This window comes from Littorina saxatilis, linkage group LG3, assembly GCF_037325665.1.
Source record: "Littorina saxatilis isolate snail1 linkage group LG3, US_GU_Lsax_2.0, whole genome shotgun sequence".
Taxonomy (NCBI): Eukaryota; Metazoa; Mollusca; class Gastropoda; order Littorinimorpha; family Littorinidae; genus Littorina; species Littorina saxatilis.
In genome coordinates this window covers 33,717,602-33,735,865 of record NC_090247.1, presented here as the reverse complement: position 1 = coordinate 33,735,865, position 18,264 = coordinate 33,717,602, and the positions used below count along the sequence as shown (strand labels likewise).

The 18,264-nt window shown below is 41.0% G+C and overlaps 1 protein-coding gene across 1 annotated transcript in view; it reads right to left on the bottom strand.

The window, feature by feature from the left end:
• Positions 1 to 18,264, bottom strand: part of LOC138962194 (androglobin-like) — a 248,118-nt gene that overhangs the window by 99,577 nt on the left and 130,277 nt on the right. The window contains exons 5-13 of the mRNA XM_070333927.1: positions 15,675 to 15,773; positions 15,314 to 15,394; positions 10,503 to 10,712; positions 9,807 to 9,946; positions 9,355 to 9,444; positions 8,885 to 8,980; positions 7,062 to 7,203; positions 5,944 to 6,058; positions 510 to 527 (exon numbers count right to left, since the gene is read on the bottom strand). Of these exons, the coding sequence (XP_070190028.1) occupies positions 510 to 527; positions 5,944 to 6,058; positions 7,062 to 7,203; positions 8,885 to 8,980; positions 9,355 to 9,444; positions 9,807 to 9,946; positions 10,503 to 10,712; positions 15,314 to 15,394; positions 15,675 to 15,773 (991 nt within the window). The remainder of the gene's footprint in view (positions 1 to 509; positions 528 to 5,943; positions 6,059 to 7,061; positions 7,204 to 8,884; positions 8,981 to 9,354; positions 9,445 to 9,806; positions 9,947 to 10,502; positions 10,713 to 15,313; positions 15,395 to 15,674; positions 15,774 to 18,264) is intronic.

Sequence of the window (18,264 nt, the reverse complement as noted above, 5' to 3'; positions counted from 1 at the left end):
GGTCGGTTCCGATTACCTCCCATGGATGCAAAAACCTATATGACCTTTTTTCTTTATTTTTCTCTCTGTTAATTCACCAGAGGCTATGTAACATGTTACAGAATTGCACCAGTGTAAGGGTTAATCACTGCGCTGAAATTATTCGCAATATATTTCACCAATTCCAAGAACAAATTTCTTCCTGGTGTGACACATTTTGTGTAATCCGACATGAATTTGCACAAAAGCAACACAAAGCAATAAATGGTGCCAGATATCCAGACTGGAACCCAGTTTTGACGAAGAATATCGTCAGGTTTTTGATGCCGTCATCAAGTGATACAAGTCATTTAAATGTGTCATTGCCAGCCAGCCAATCAGCGTTGACTGCGGGACACGCTGTGTTAATTCTATGCTCAAAGCAAAACTTATGCAGTAAAACTCCCTGCGCACAGCGTATATCAAGAACAGGCTTAAGGTAACAGTCAAAACAGAGAATGAAAACTGTCAGCTGAATTCTTGCAACAGACCTTTGCGTTTGAATTTTCCTGTTGGATGAAAAAAATGCACAAGGTACAAAAATACAGTGCAAATAAGTGTCACCTGCATGGAATATGTGATCATCACTTATGAGTTTCCTATTAGAATAAAAAAAAGAGTAAAACTAAAAGCTCTAAAGACAACATGGACAACGGTAAATGCATGAGGCATATTTACGCAGAACCTGCCTCCTGGCACCTGGATGAATAAGAACCGTTGAAATGGATTAATGTCTTTATTTAAAAGCTTTGTGTTGTCTCTGGTGCAAGGACAATGGTTCCGCATAAATCTTGTTTACGGAACTCCTGGGGTGCGTTGCATAGAGCGGACGATCTGTTCGCGAAGAGACAAAAAGTTTTCATGTTGTAAGCAACGCTATGTTCGCGGCGAACTGTTCGCAGCAAACTCAATTCTACCCTCTCTACCCACGTTCAAGTAAATGGACCCATCTCTTCGCTGACGGCCGAGTCCATGCATGCATATTAGGGGCGATCATGCGAACAGTCGCTTTGTACTTGGAACAGCCCTCCCTACCCGCACTGACCAAAGTAGACGCGTCCACTCGCTTACAGCTCAGTCCATGAGTACATTTTAGGGGTGACGCTTTGCATTGGGCCTCAGGATATCTGTGTGTGTGTGTTTGAGTTTCGTACCCCACGTGGAGAAGCAGGGCCTTTCCTTTTTTTTTTGGTGGTCAGATTTGACAGTTGGATTTCTTGTCGATTCCGTAAAAAAGTGTTGTGGTCTTCATGTCAGTCATTAAAGATTGATTAAAGGTGAATGTTTTGGAGTAAAAACCCCGTGTGCGCTCGCTCTTACTCTCTCTCTCTCTCTCTCTCTCTCTCTCTCTTTTTCTCTCTGTTCATCTGTCTGTTTCTCCCTTCCTTTCTTTCTCTTTCTCGATCTCTCTCTCTCTCTCTCTCTCTCGCCCCCCCTCGCCCTTCCGCACACACGCGCGCGTAAACACCCCCCCACACACACACACACAAACACACACCCAAATATATGTTTACATACACACATGCACACGTGCGCACTCACTCACACATTAACATACACAAACAGTAAAACACACATAAATACAAACACGCACACACACACACACACACACGTGTCACTATCTGCACGCATTCTTCTCGCTCTGACTTTTTGTGGACGTCAGCTTTTTACATTTAGTCAAGTTTTGACAATATTTTAACGTAGAGGGGGGAATCGAGACGAGGGTTGTGGTGTGTGTGTGTGTGTGTGTGTGTGTGTGTGTGTGTGTGTGTGTGTGTGTGTGTGTGTGTGTGTGTGTGTGTGTGTGTGTGTGTGTGTGTGTGTCTGTCTGTGTGTGTGTGTAGAGCGATTCAGACCAAACTACTGGACCGATCTTTATGAAATTTGACATGAGAGTTCCTGGGAATGATATCCCCGGATGATTTTTTTTGTTTTTTCGATAAATACCTTTGATGACGTCATATCTGGCTTTTTGTAAAAGTTGAGGCGGCACTGTCACACCCTCATTTTTCAATCAAATTGATTGAAATATTGGCCCAGCAATCTTCGACGAAGGCCGGACTTCGGTATTGCATTTCAGCTTGGTGGCTTAAAAATTAATTAATGACTTTGGTCATTAAAAATCTGAAAATTGTTAAAAAAAAATTGTTTTTAAAACGATCCAAATTTACGTTTATCTTATTCTTCATTATTTTCTGATTCCAACAAGAAGGGCAAAGCCCATACGACTCACATGCTTGACCTAATAACTAAACCTAGCAATGACATCATACACTAAGAACTGCTTTACACATTTTTCCTACCAAAATACATGTGACCTTGACCCAAGGTCAAGGTCATCCAAGGTCATGCAACACAAAGCTGTTAATTCAAGACATAGGAAGTACAATGGTGCTTATTGGCTCTTTCTACCATGAGATATGGTCACTTTTAGTGGTTCACTACCTTATTTTGGTCACATTTCATAAGGGTCAAAGTGACCTTGACCTTGATCATATGTGACCAAATGTGTCTCATGATGAAAGCATAACATGTGCCCCACATAATTTTTAAGTTTGAAACAGTTATCGTCCATAGTTCAGGGTCAAGGTCACTTCAAAATATGTATACAATCCAACTTTGAAGAGCTCCTGTGACCTTGACCTTGAAGCAAGGTAAACCAAACTGGTATCAAAAGATGGGGCTTACTTTGCCCTATATATCATATATAGGTGAGGTATTCAATCTCAAAAACTTCAGAGAAAATGGGAAAAATGTGAAAAATAGCTGTTTTTTAGACAACAATTATGGCCCCTGCGACCTTGACCTTGAAGCAAGGTCAAGATGCTATGTATGTTTTTTGGGGTCTTGTCATCATACACCATCTTGCCAAATTTGGTACTGATAGACTGAATAGTGTCCAAGAAATATCCAACGTTAAAGTTTTCCGGACGGACGGACGGACGGACGGACGGACGGACGTCCGGACGTCCGGACGGACGGACGACTCGGGTGAGTACATAGACTCACTTTTGCTTCGCATGTGAGTCAAAAACATATAAATATGTTATATTCGGATTAAAAACAAGCTCTAAAAATTAAAAATATAAAAATTATTATTAAAATAAAATGTCCGAAATCGATTTAAAAACAATTTCATCTTATTCCTTGTGGGTTCCTGATTCCAAAACCATATAGATGTGATATGTTTGGATTAAAAACACGCTCAGAAAGTTAAAAAGAATAGAGATAAAGAAAATTTACGAGGATTTATATCGCGCACGTATCTCACCACACAAGGCGACTCAAGGCGATGCTACGAGTATACGCTCTTGCGGTAAAATAAATAAATAAATAAAATAAAAGATAAAGAAAAGCGTGCTATTCTTCTCAGCGCAACTACTACCCCACTCTTCTTGTCAATGTCACTGCCTGTGCATCGAGCGGTGGACTGACGATGCTACGAGTATACGCTCTTGCTGTAAAAATGCAGTGAGTTCAGTTTCATTCTGTTAGTTCGACAGCTTGACTAAATGTTGTAATTTCGCCTTACGCGACTTGTTCAATCTTAAGTCCCATCTCGTGAAAAAAAGCAGATAACGCGACCTTGCAGCAAATACAAGATCATGCAGTAGCGTATGTTACTACCAAAACACACAAGCAAATACACCCACGCAATTCATTACACGGAAATAGGAAGGGAGGGGGGGGGGGAGAAAGAGAGAGAAAGAGAGTGACAGAGAGAGAGACGAAGCGAGAGAAAGGCAGAGAGAAAGAGAGTGAATGGGGAGACGGGAGAGATAGACGAACATAAAGCATGTGTGTGTATGAGAGAGGGAGAGAGACACAGAGAGAGAGCGACAGAGAGAGAGAGACAGAGACAGAGAGAGACATCACAATAACCCGCATGAGTCACTTTCTGCACGCATTCTTCTCTCTGTGAATGTTTGTGGTCGTCAGCCTTTTCAATCATAAGTTCGATCTCGTGAAAAAAGCAAAACATACACACACACCATAACACAAACATGAACATACATTCACCCAGAAACAAACAAACACACACACACACACAACCTCACACAGCCCCCCCCCACATCCACATATACATTCACACACACACACACCACCCTTAACACACACTCACACACACTAACACACGCACCCATCCTCCCACACACGCACACACACACACACACACTCACACAAACAAGCTAACTCAAACGCACACACCACACACACTCACACAAGTGTATGTGTACGGGCGTGTGTGTGTGCGTGAGTGTGAGTGTGTATGCATGCGTATACAACTCTCCTGTGTTCACTTTCAAGTGAATAACTATCGTTCTGATATCATTTTAAAGTGAAGCTAAAGAAACCTGGTATCGGCACTGCTGTGCATCTCCTATGATCTCAATGGTATCAAGGCACGGGTCATAGCCCTTTGCCGCGACAAGGTTTGCCGATACCGGCACTTGTCTTGTCTAGACAGTGACGTCATTCATAGATGACGCCAATCATAAATGACGTTTGTCAAGGGAACTTATGCTTTCAAGTGTTGCAGCTTCCAGTGACAGGAAGGTATAGAGATTGATCATTGTATACAATCAATTTATCATTGTATACACAAATTACACAAACGTCATCTTGTGAGGGACCAAAAAATATTGAAACTCTCGGATGATTTTTTTGTGTGGTATCAACCTCGACCTACGGTCTCGGTTGATACCACAAAAAAATCATCCTCGAGTTTCAATATTTTTCGGTCCCTCACTCGATGACGTTGTGTAATCTCTATGTGCGTATGTGTGTGTCTGCGAGTGTGTATTTATACATGTCTCTGTTTGCCTATGTGTGTGTGTGTGTTTGTGTGTGTGTGTGTGTGTGCTTCTGTATCTGTGAATGTGTGTGTTTGTCTGTGTGTGTGTGTGTGTGTGTGTGTGTGTGTGTGTGTGTGTGTGAGATAGTGAGAGAGAGAGAGAGAAAGAAAGAGAGAGAGAGAGAGAGAGAGAGAGAGAGATGAGGAGGGGAAGAGAGAGCGGAAGGGAGAGAGATAGAAAGAGAGCAAAAAAGATAAGAGAGAGAGACTTTCATACGGACACAAAGAGAGACAGACAGATTTAGAGAGAGATGGAAAGAAAGAGAAAGACATAGGGAGAGGGAAGGGAGAAAGAAGTTAGTTAGCTGTTGCTTTTCGGGTACAGCGGACCATAATAGGCCAAATCAGGACACCAGGGAGAAAGAAAGAATGAAAAAGAGAGAGACAGAGACGTAGAGAGAGAGACAGGCACAGAGAGGCTGAGAGAGAGACAGAGAAAGAGAGAGAGAGCAAGCAAGACAGAGAGAGAGACTGTGATAGAGAGAAAGAGACAGAGAGAGAGTCAACCGGCAAGCTCAGTACACGGTGCAATAGTTTCTGGCGTGCCACCTCTCAGGTACGTTACAGAATGCTCCCCGCATACACCCGTTGCCTAGACCATTCTCGGCGAGCGGTCGCCATTGTTACGCTTCAGTGACCCCAGACAATGGTACTCGTACCGAGCGCTTGCTAACGCTCGCGAGCGCCACAACAAAACTATGCGTTGCCTAGAAAACGTTCGCAAACGTTCTGTGGCGCTCTGCCTATGCAACGCACCCCAGTTGTCTATATTTAGAGCACTTACTTCCCTTTGCTTCAAAGATTGTGTAATGAGCCTCCCAACTTGCCAATATTTATGGATTTTCATTTGTGCTTTTTCTTGGTTTTTACATGGTGCTTTTTTTTATTTTGTTAATGTGAGTGCGTTTATTCCGTCGCGATATAACCTTCGTGGTTCAAAACGACGTTAAACACCAAATAAAGAAAGAAAGAGTGCGTTCATTGTTGCTGTTAGTAATGGTGGTAATGATTTGTAATGCAATTTCATTGTTGTTCTCTGGTGTCAGAGTTGCTTTGAGTCAAAAGCTGACCTTTATCCTTGTCCTTGCCAGCTTTATCCTTGCCCCCATCCTTGCCCTTTTCTTTGCCGTCAGGTTTGGCGTCTTTCGCAGGAGCTGCTTCAACCTTCTCTTCTTTACTCGACTCCTGCAATAAACAGTCAGTATAGTCATGTGTATGAAACTCCATCTGGGCAGTGATACCACTTTACTTACATGCCCCTGCAGAACACACAACAGCTTCCGAACATTTAAAACAAGAAGAGCAAACGCTCGATCGAGTCACTTTCGCAGTTCTGAATATTATATGAGGCATCAGATGGACAGGAAGAAATTGCTATTCACAACACAATGAGTCACGTTCACATAAAATTTGAGCCCGGTCACTTTTATAGTTTCCGAGAAAAGCCCAACGTTAAGTTGTGTGTTGCCGAACAGAAAAGGCTAGTTATCTCCCTTGTTTTTCTGATAACGTTCGTAAAAGGCTACAGATGTAAATACTTTGATGTAAAGAATAATCCTACAAAGTTTCAATCACATCCGATGAACTTTGTCAAAGATATAAAATGTCTAATTTTTCCTTTGACGCTGACCTGTGACCTTGAAAAAGGTCAAAGGTCAACGAAACCATCGTTAAAGTGTAGAGGTCATTGGAGGTCACGACTAAACAAAATATGAGCCCGATCGCTTTGATAGTTTCCGAGAAAAGTCCAACGTTAAGGTGGTGTCTACGGACGGCCGGCCGGACAGACTAACACTGACCGATTACATAGTCACTTTTTCTCAAGTGACTCAAAAAATGCATCACCCACTTGAGAAAAAGTACTAGCAGCAGGGCAGTTAACTTAGAAAACAACCTTGCGTGACATAAGTAACCCATCTTGGGCACAAAACTCATACACACAAACTCTCTGCTACCAAAAGAAACAGACCAATGCAATCAAAATGGTTAAACTGGGAACAGGAAAATTAATATTCTTACACTGGGAACAGAGAATATTACTCTTAAATTGGGAACAGGGAAAATTAATCACAAAACTAGAACAGGGAATATTATTCTTAAAACTGGGAACATGGAATGTTATTCTTATACCAGGAACAGGGACTATTAGTCTTCAAGAAGGAACAGGAACTATTATTCTTACACTTACAGCGGCAGCAAAGTTGAGACCTTCCTTCTTTGCCGACTCGGATGCGAGATCCAGACTGGTTTTCTCCAGCTCTGGTTCTGGCAGCTGCCACTGTGGTAACATAACCTTCAGCAGTTCCCACACCTCATGCAGGTGCCCCTGTCTGTGTTGAAGAATAACACGTAAATAAATGTGAGCATAAACACAAGAACAGAACTTCAAGAGAGTACAGCAGTGGTACCTGCAAGGCAAGGATATTATTGGGACCAGCCAAGTGTCCCTACACTGCAGGTGGCTTTTCATGGCAGGGACATTTTAGGCAAGATTACAGACAAACAGATGTGCTCTATTAGGAAGTGTTCTCTCATCGGAGGGGTCTCTATGCAAACATTTTTGAACAAATAAAATAACAGAGAAATAGGTTATTTGCTTTCATAACTCTGTAAATAAACATTGAGTTGCAATCGATGTCTTATTTCACTTGAGCTCTGGATATAGACAATTCAGCTTGAAATTGTATCCATTTTACAATTCTGAATTGAACCCTCTTTTTCTACTATTCAATGTTGTTATTTTTTACATTTAGTCAAGACGAAGGTCGTGGTGTGTGTGTGTGTATGTGTGTGTGTGTGTGTGTGTGTGTGTGTGTGTGTGTGTGTGTGTGTGTGTGTGTGTGTGTGTGTGTGTGTGTCTCTGTGTGTGTGTGTGTAGAGCGATTCAGAGTAAACTACTGGACCGATCTTTATGAAATTTTTCATGAGGGTTCCTGGGTATGATATCCCCAGACGTTTTTTTCATTTTTTCGATAAATGTCTTTGATGACGTCATATCCGGCATTTTGTAAAAGATGAGGCGGCACTGTCACACCCTCATTTTTCAATCAAATTGATTGAAATTTTGGCAAAGCAATCTTCGACGAAGGCCGGACTTTGGTATTGCATTTCAGCTCGGAGGCTTAAAAATTAATTAATGACTTTGGTCATTAAAAATATGAAAATTGTAATTAAAATTACTTTTTTATAAAACGATCAAAAATTACGTTTATTGTATTCTTCATCATTTTCTGATTCCAAAAACATATAAATATTTTATATTCGGATTAAAAACAAGCTCTGAAAATTAAACATATAAAAATTATGATTAAAAATAAATTTCCGAAATCGATTTAAAAACAATTTCATCTTATTCCTTGTCCGTTCCTGATTCCAAAAACATATAGATATATGTTTGGATTAAAAACTTGTTCAGAGAGTTAAAAAAAATAGATATAGAAAAGCGTGCTATCCTCAGCGCAACCGCTACCGCGCTTTTCTGGATTGTTAATTTCACTGCCTTTGCCACGAGCGGTGGACAGACGATGCTACGAGTGTACGGTCTTGCGGAAAAAATACAATGCGTTCAGTTTCATTCTGTGAGTTTGACTGAGCTTGACTAAATGTTGTATTTTCGCCTTACGCGACTTGTTTAGTTTCTCCAGTGGGTACCATTACCTCCAAATGATAACTTTACCTCCATTGTACGAAACTATTTTCTAAGACTTACTTTTTAACAGAATTTCACAAGTTTAAAAAAGCTGCAGTATAGGAATGATCGAATTATCAAAGTCAATGTGGTTTAAGAAAATCCTTGCACTAACAATAAAAACCCAAACAAACTTGCAGAACGCTCATCATTTCACGATCACAAAAATTGAAACTGAATGAAATTTGAAAAGCAGACAAACAAATAATTCAAACCAAACTTCCAAACAAAATCGGTAAAAATCCAGATCAATATTTCCTGAAGCATACACCAAACAAAGAACTTTTGTCATGCAAATCATTTGCATTGAGCTAATTTCTTGCCTCATACTGTCATAGCCAGGCACTGCAGCCTTGTTGGTAGCCACCATCTCATAATATTTTTCAAGAACTTGAGAAGCCGTGTAGGAGGGTGGAGTACTAGAAATCATCAGTGAAATATATCACACTTCTATCATTACTCAGTTTTATATTTACTTAAATTATTATTACTTATTCATTAAACTTACCGTTATTTATCAGTGAAATTTCACAGGCAAGACCATAGAACAAAGAGTTCCAATGCTTCTTTCATCCAACATGTGAAATTACAAAAAGTGAATACAATGAACTCTTGCATACAGTGGAAAAGCACCCTTTCAGCACAAGATTTATTCTTTTTCTGTGGGGGGGTGGGGGGGTGGAAGAGGGGCATTTCGTTGTGACTCACTTTTAAAGCTTATATAGTTAGGTTGGTGCAGTTAGACACTTTTTAACAACATAATGCAATAACACAAGACTGTAATGAAACTTACTGAAGGGGAATGGCCTCTGGCAACCAGCCTGTCAAAGAGTGAATGATAGTGATGTCACCAAACTCCATGCCTGGGTTACCACCGCTGTAGCTGCAAGCACAAGAAATAATTCAAAAGTTCAGAAAAAAGACACTCTCTGCAGTAAAATGTGTAATTTTATGAAACCTGGCTTATACTCATTAAACTTTATCAGGTGTTTCTGTTACTTGAAATACTGTTGAGTATGTGACAGTGCATCTCAAAATGAGTCTCTTGTTTAATTTACGTTTTTAAATATTTTTGTTGTTCATTTTTCGTTATACAGTATACAGTTTTGTATAAAGTAATGCCAACATCCATACCACTTGTTCCACTATAGTTCTGAAGTGCAACTATGGCTTCCAGGTTTTTCTCTAGTTGCACAAAAAGTGTTTCTTCTTTTCCATGCCCCGAGAAAAAACTCCCCATCTTACTCAAGGGAAGCAACTTTGATGATGGCTTTAGTCAGCAGCATGGGCCACAACTCATGGGACAAAGTAGTGGCAGGAAGCAGCAGCTGATTGTTTTCATCAAATGGCAGAAGATCGTCGACCAAAATCTTTCGCCAGCACCCCTGTAAAACAGACGTTATGTTGGTAGATACACAGAAATGTTTCTTCACAGAATAGGAAAGAAGGTATGCAATTCAATGTAAGAGTTTCCACTGTGGACTTTGATAGATGTTGCTTGTGGGTTCTCAGCAAACTATTTTCTTTCTGAATATGTTGAGCATAGTATCAGTGAAAACAAGTAAAACTGCACTCTGACACAAATGTAACTTTCAACTGTCAAAAGTTCAATCCAGATTTCCTGCTTACAGCTTATAAATGGCAGACTATTTTTACAATAAGATCTTTGACTATTGTAGTCTATGTCTGCAAACTCCACATAATTTTTCTCCTCAAAACTATGGCAGAGGGGATACAGAATAATGTATTACCCAACTTTCGGAATTCATCCTAATCTTGTGGTTAAACAGACAATGATTCAAATCACGCACACCCAAACGTATAAGAGTCAACAATATAAATTACAATCAATTTTCGAAAGCAATCAGCACAACCACTCTATCTAATTTCTCCCTCTCTTTCACTTGCACGCAAAGGCACCGACACAAACACATCACCCACCATCCAGTACAGCTTGACAATGTATTTGCCATGAGGGTTGTAGAGAGGCACGTGGTGCTTGGCCACTTTGCACAGAGAGTAGATGTGCTCCCAGGGCCTCCAGGTGTGAAGAGGATCTTCAACCATGGAACCCTCTGGGTTGTCGGGTACGTTCTTGTTTGTGCACAGCTCCCACAGGGTGGACACTTGGCTGATAGTGAAGCGAACCAGCTGAAAATAGCCATGGGTTCATTAATTTGGTGACCTAGTACTGAAAGCCCACTTTGTCAACATCACAGGCCAACGAATCTAGACACAACTATCATCGAACGCTGAAGAAGAAGAAGAAAGTGACCTTGTAACAATTGTCCCGTTCACTGAGGACATAGACAACATCACCTGAGATGTGGCCCGACTACATTTGAAGGCACAAAAAGAAGTTAATCCAGTGAAGTCATAGATATGTATCCGAACACTCAGAGGCAAATATTCATGCGAAAGGAAACGGACACACTTACATGTAAAACAACATAAACACTCCCTTATAATGACCTCTACATTTATCCAGTATCATAAACATATACAGATTACCAGAAATTTCTTCTTGTGTGATCCTGAGACATGTACCCGAAATGATACAAAATCATAAATAATGTAAAATTGTGCATCCTGGGTTTGCTTTTTTTCCAACTGTAGCTTTCTTGTGTGGAGAAAAGTGCAGTGCACATACATTTTTGGTATCTCTTATTTTCCCCATAGGAGCCTTGTGAGTGTACAAGAGGAGATACAGTACGAATAGCCCGTGCGTTGAGCAGAGAAAGTAGGTCATTTTAAGCTGACAACTTTTGTGCAGCCAAATTGGAGTTTTTCTCTATTCCTTAGCAAAACTCTGGTACCGAGCGAGTTAATTATTTTCACATGTGTTGCTGAGGCGAGCTTTGCCGGCCCTGAGAAGCCGACTGACCACAGAGAGGCCTTTGTTCTAGTCCCCCCCCCCCCCCCCTCCCCGAAACATCCGTCCGAGATGGCGGCTAATTGACTGGACTTTACCCTCCATGTATCTGTAGGAAGTGACTCGAATTTGCGTTTTGGGATTTCTTTTGCCCTACAGTTTCTGATGTCTGAAGTACATGTTTTCTGATTCTACACACACACTGACATGCTCTCTCTCTCTCTTTTATTTTGCCTTCTTTTCCTCGATATTCCTTTTATTCGTATATTCAAATCATGTATTCATTTATTCAGTAGAATGCAGGCTTTACGTTAATCATATATATGGCTAATGGGAATGTACAAAGACAATTGAAACTGGTGTGTGCAGACGGCTTTTGTTATGGCAATGGCCGTTGGTGCTTGGAGCGCGAGTTGTTTTTGCGGGTCAGTTTGATGGGCATGGATTTGCCGTTCGATTTCACGTCTTCTGTACGTTTTGTGTACTAAAGAGAAAGAAGAAGTATTTTTGTGCGTGACATAATTGCTCAGTCTTTGAGAGACAGTTGGTAATAGGAAGTTTTGCAGTTCGTCTGCGTTTTTGTATACCTACAAGTGTTTGGTATCTACGGATACGTTGTAAGGTTTGTCGTTTAATGACATAATTATGTTTGTACATCATTTTTCCTGTAGGTCTTCTTAATAGAAGAGTTTTTGTGTATTTTTGAGGAAGTCTAACTACAGGTTGTAAGGAGGCTGGCAGCAGGCTCGGAGCCCTCCACCTCCCCTCCCTTTTGTTCCCGCTCTGCCAGAGCGAGATTCTTATTGGTCCCGCTAGGGTGACGTGGGAGGAAGCCCCGTTAGCTATAAAAGCCGCTGTCCTCATGAGGTCTGGGGAGAGATACATTGAGCGGGGTACAAGGTGCGAGAATCTATGCCCTATGCTTAGTGCCTCTCCCCGGAGTTGCGTGTGGTTTTGCTGGTACAGTGGAGTCCAGCTATAACGAACCTGGGTATAACGAAATTCCGCTTTTAACGAACTGCCATTGATTTCCCGACAGACAGCCTTCTATTTCTTACTTGTTACTTTCTGGCTACAACGAACCTTTTGAACTCATTTGCATAACAAACCCCTCTTATAACAAACACGTTTTCATCGCCCCAGAGCCGTTTTGTCTCTAAAAGTCACAAGGCTACAACGAACTGATGTCAATAATTGTCTCCAAAGACAAAAAATACACAAACACAAGTGCACATCGCGTGATGAGCGAACTCTGAACAAACAGCGGGAGGTGCACGGAACAGCCACCGCTGCTGTGTTTTCATTATTCCAATCAGCTGCTAAGCTATGACTGTGCTCTAAAAAGTCACAAGGCTACAACGATCTGCTGTGAAGCGAGATCAAAGGCAGGTCCATTGTGATAGCTGGGTGGACTTCTTTATAGACACTGACCTTCTTCCCAGGGGTCATTGACCCAGTTTTAGCTATGAGAGGTGGTTCCCCTTTCATATGAGAGGAAACACTTCCTGCACCCGGTCAGTGACCAGTTTAACCTATGTGGAGTTTAACCTATGGGGAGGTCTCTTTGATGTCTTGAGAGGAAACTTGGCCAGGGTAGCACATGCACCAGAACTGGTGGACACCATAAAATCGGAGATTGATCAGAATGTACATGTACATGCTTTTACACGACTTTTTAAATTTTACTTCTAAAATTCTGACAGTAAAGTGAACATTTGAACTATGCCTCTATGGATTATATTATGAAGCTGTTGAAAACATGCAGAGATTGAACTCTCCAAGGAAAGATCGATGGGACGATCATTTGAAGGTGAGTGGGAAAACTTGTCTTAAGGCCATTTAGGGTTGAAAACTCTACAGCGAATTACTGATATAACGAACTAAAATGTATCTCCCTTGAGATTCGTTGTACCCGGACTCCACTGTATGTGTGCCTTAGTGCTTGACCTAATAAACCACGTCCTCAATACGCAGCTCCAGTCCCACTTGGTTTAAACAATGTTTTATTAAATCAAACATGGTACAACAATACAATGATAAACAATAGGGACAGGAACTCAAGCGAACGCTTATATTACGCGCCCTACGTAGTTACAAATTAACAAAAATATAATGTCGGACAAACATTACTTATAAACTATGGAACTATCTAGGTCAACAGCATAGTTGAAGCAAACCAAAAAGAACAGGAAAAAGCTAGCAGGAGGAAGAGGGGGAGGGTGGAGGTGGGACGAAAGAATGGTAGGTACATATGAAAGATGAAGGTGGTTAGCGCATACAAAAAGAATATACATAGTACATTGTAAACTGTAATCCAGTGGCAAATAAGCAGTAGTTCGCTGAATATATAATTGAACAAGGAGGGCAAAGCCCATACGACTCACATGCTTTACACATTTTTCCTACCAAAATACATGTGACCTTGACCCAAGGTCAAGGTCATCCAAGGTCATGCAACACAAAGCTGTTAATTCAAGACATAGGAAGTACAATGGTGCTTATTGGCTCTTTCTACCATGAGATATGGTCACTTTTAGTGGTTCACTACCTTATTTTGGTCACATTTCATAAGGGTCAAAGTGACCTTGACCTTGATCATATGTGTCTCATGATGAAAGCATAACATGTGCCCCACATAATTTTTAAGTTTGAAACAGTTATCTTCCATAGTTCAGGGTCAAGGTCACTTCAAAATATGTATACAATCCAACTTTGAAGAGCTCCTGTGACCTTGACCTTGAAGCAAGGTAAACCAAACTGGTATCAAAAGATGGGGCTTACTTTGCCCTATATATCATATATAGGTGAGGTATTGAATCTCAAAAACTTCAGAGAAAATGGGAAAAATGTGAAAAATAGCTGTTTTTTAGGCAACATTTATGGCCCCTGCGACCTTGACCTTGAAGCAAGGTCAAGATGCTATGTATGTTTTTTGGGGCCTTGTCATCATACACCATCTTGCCAAATTTGGTACTGATAGACTGAATAGTGTCCAAGAAATATCCAACGTTAAAGTTTTCCGGACGGACGGACGGACGGACGGACGACTCGGGTGAGTACATAGACTCACTTTTGCTTCGCATGTGAGTCAAAAATGTATACAAAATAAGGGTTGTTGCCACTTGCAATCGTGAACATACAAGGTGCGAGAACCTATGCCCTATGGTTGGTGCCTTTCCCTGGAGTTGCGTATAGTTTTGTTGGTATGTGTGTATAATGCCTGACCTGATAAACCACGTCCTCAATACGCAGTTCCAGTCTCACTTGCAATAGTGAACAGTGCTGTTCACTCGGTTTCCACGAAGCAAATTAGAGTAGTGTGCGCTACTCTAAGGTTACCAACAAGCAGTGATCGAGCGGCGTTGCTCGATTTTGTCCAGGCCCCGAACCCCTGCCCAATTTTTCCTGCACATTAGGACTTAGGTTTTGTTTTGGAGAGTAAGTTTGGTCACCAGGGTACATACGGGTCATGCCCGATTTTTCAGCAGTTTAAAGACTTAGATTTTTTTTGTTAGTATAGAAGGAGAGACTGTATTAAAAGCCAACCTAGATTCTTTATAGATATATTTTCTATGGAAGAACCCATGTATGTTTTATGGTTGTTGTTTTGGTATGAATACAATTTGGAATCTTACTACACTCTTGTTGATTTTACATTTTGTTGTCAGAAGTATTCTGTTCGTCTGGTGCATGTGGTTTGAATGCCATCCTGACAAATGTCTTTTAAAAACACATGCACCGTAACATCTTAGGCGCAGACACAGACAGTTAATATTTCCATGAAGCTACCACCGCTCGGCTTTACACTTGAAACAAAGACAACAAGAAGAAATGTAAGGCACATAAACAATATACACATTCTGTTTAATTTTTGATTTACCTCACTTTCATGCAAGTGCTCATTACTCGAGATGAGGTCAAAGTCATTGGCCATGTTTTCAGTGTCCACCACCACAGGAGTCTGAAACACCACATAAATAACTAATGAATAGACATATTTACTCCAGACTTCAAATAAAGTTTTATGTCATCTTCATAATACATCAGATGCGGAGGACCTTACTTCCAAAACATCTCACAATTAGAACTCAGAAGGGCAGTATCCACCTCTCCCTCTCTCTTCAAATAAGCCCTTCTTTTCTTCTTCTACTGTAAACTCTCTTCCCCCCTTTTTTCCCCATCTTTGTTCAATTCACACAACAATCTCAGCAGAGGGGACTTCAAAGAGTAAAATGTATTACGTTTTCGGTAATGAAGTCCTGAGGCCGCTTCCAGTGGTCCACTCGCAGTGACGATGGCAACTCCAGCTTGCCATCTGGGTCTTCAAAAAAGTGCTGCTGCTGTAACACCAAACATAAACAAGAAGAGCAAACGCTCGATCGAGTCACTTTCGCAGTTCTGAATATTATATGAGGCATCAGATGGACAGGAAGAAATTGCTATTCACAACACAATGAGTCACGTTCACATAAAATTTGAGCCCGGTCACTTTTATAGTTTCCGAGAAAAGCCCAACGTTAAGTTGTGTGTTGCCGAACAGAAAAGGCTAGTTATCTTCCTTGTTTTTCTGATAACGTTCGTAAAAGGCTACAGATGTAAATACTTTGATGTAAAGAATAATCCTACAAAGTTTCAATCACATCCGATGAACTTTGTCAAAGATATAAAATGTCTAATTTTTCCTTTGACGCTGACCTGTGACCTTGAAAAAGGTCAAAGGTCAACGAAACCATCGTTAAAGTGTAGAGGTCATTGGAGGTCACGACTAAACAAAATATGAGCCCGATCGCTTTGATAGTTTTCGAGAAAAGTCCAACGTTAAGGTGGTGTCTACGGACGGCCGGCCGGACGGCCGGACAGACTAACACTGACCGATTACATAGTCACTTTTTCTCAAGTGACTCCAAAACATCAACAATGCCTACCTTGCATACTTTCTTTTCATTCATCTCTATCTAGCAATGTCCATATGTGAGTTAAGTTGTCACACTGAATGAATCTGAAAATGTTTACTCTTTTTACATTTAGTCAAGTTTTGACTAAATGTTTCAACGTGGAGGGGGGAATCGAGACGAGGGTGTGGTGTACAGTAGTACCTGCCATATCCGGTCACCCATTAGTCATTGCAATGGTGACCGCAAATATCAGGTGGCCGTTCATTACAGGCCCCCTCCTCCTCCAAAAAAAACCCCAAAACACGATCAAGTTTTCATGAAGAAAAGAAAGCGATCATCCACGAGCCGCCGATTCATTGTCTCTGTTAGTTTTGCTTTCGTTTATACATCTTAATTATTTGCGTGTTTAACTCGATCGTCCTGGCTAAGCTATTGTTTTGTATGTTTCTATGTGTGTTGTTTGGATTATTATATACATGTATGTATTTGAGTGTCAGATAAACAAGTGTTTCAAGACTGACTGACTGACTGAACAAATTCTTGACGGGCTTCCAAAGGCTTCAAATAATCACTCAACAATCACTCACATCTTCATTCACACCTCATTCGCACACGTACGAAACAAACAAACACAAACACGCAGCGATCGCTCACACTCCAATGTAAACAAAAACAATCTTGAGTTTGACTCGTCAGCTTTACCAACAGGCGATACATGTGTTAACAGTTATAGAAAGTGGACAGGTGCTGATTTCTAACGGCCAGATAGCAGGTGGGAGGTGGGTGGGCGGGGAGAGCCACAGGCGCTCGCCCGCGAAAGTGACAAGTGGCCGTTAAGTGGCCGCTCCTGTCGAGTAAGAGGGGCACCTTAGGGCAAAAATCAGTGACCGTTGACCGCGTCAGACAGGTTAACGGCCATTAAAGAGTCAATTATAGAAGGAAAACTCATTAGTCATAGGAAAGCTGGCCGCTCCGGGCAGGTTCACAACCACGAAAGGGCCGGAAATGGAAGGGACTACAGTATGTGTGTGTGTGTGTGTGTGTGTGTGTAGAGAGAGATTTAAAGAAAACTACTAGACCGATCTTCATGAAATTTTATATGGGAGTTCCTGGGTATGATATCCCCAGACGTTTTGTTCTCATTTTTTTTATAAATGTCTTTGATGACGTCATATCAGGCTTTTCGTGAAAGTTGAGGCGGCACTGTCACGCTCTCATTTTTAAACCAAATTGGTTGAAATTTTGGTCAAGCAGTCTTCGACGACGCCCGGACTTTGGTATTTCATTTCAGCTTGGAGGCTTACAAATTAATTAATGAGTTTGCTCATTAAAGTTGTCATTAAAATCGATTTTTCGCAAACAGATTTAAAATTGATTGCATCGTATTCTTCATCACATTCTGAATCTAAAAATATATACATATGTCATGTTTACTCTTAAAATGTGATCACAATTAACGAAAATAGATTAATTAGTCTTACGATTAAAATTTAAGAAATCGATCCAAAAATGATTTCATCTTATTCTTTATCGTTTCCTGATTCCAAAAACATATAGATATGATAGGTTGTATTCAAAACAAGCTCAGAAAGTTAACACGAATACAAAAAAGCGCGCTTTCCTGCTTAGCACAATACGCTACCGCGTTATTCTGGCGTGTGCATATCACTGCGTTTTGCACGTGGGAGGTGAGCGATTTCCTTCTCGCCGGGATTGACGAAGCTGTACTGTCTTGGTTAAAAAAATACAGTGCGTTCAGTTTCATTCCGTGAGTTCGATAGCTTGACTAAATGTAGTAATTTTGCCTTACGCGACTTGTTTCAGTATTATGCCACGTTCAAGGGGCTATTTTTGGAGATAGCCTGCCCTTTCAGTTTCACACCATGCAGCCATCTTAAATGGAAAACAAATTTTCAGAGGATTTAATCCCCCCCCC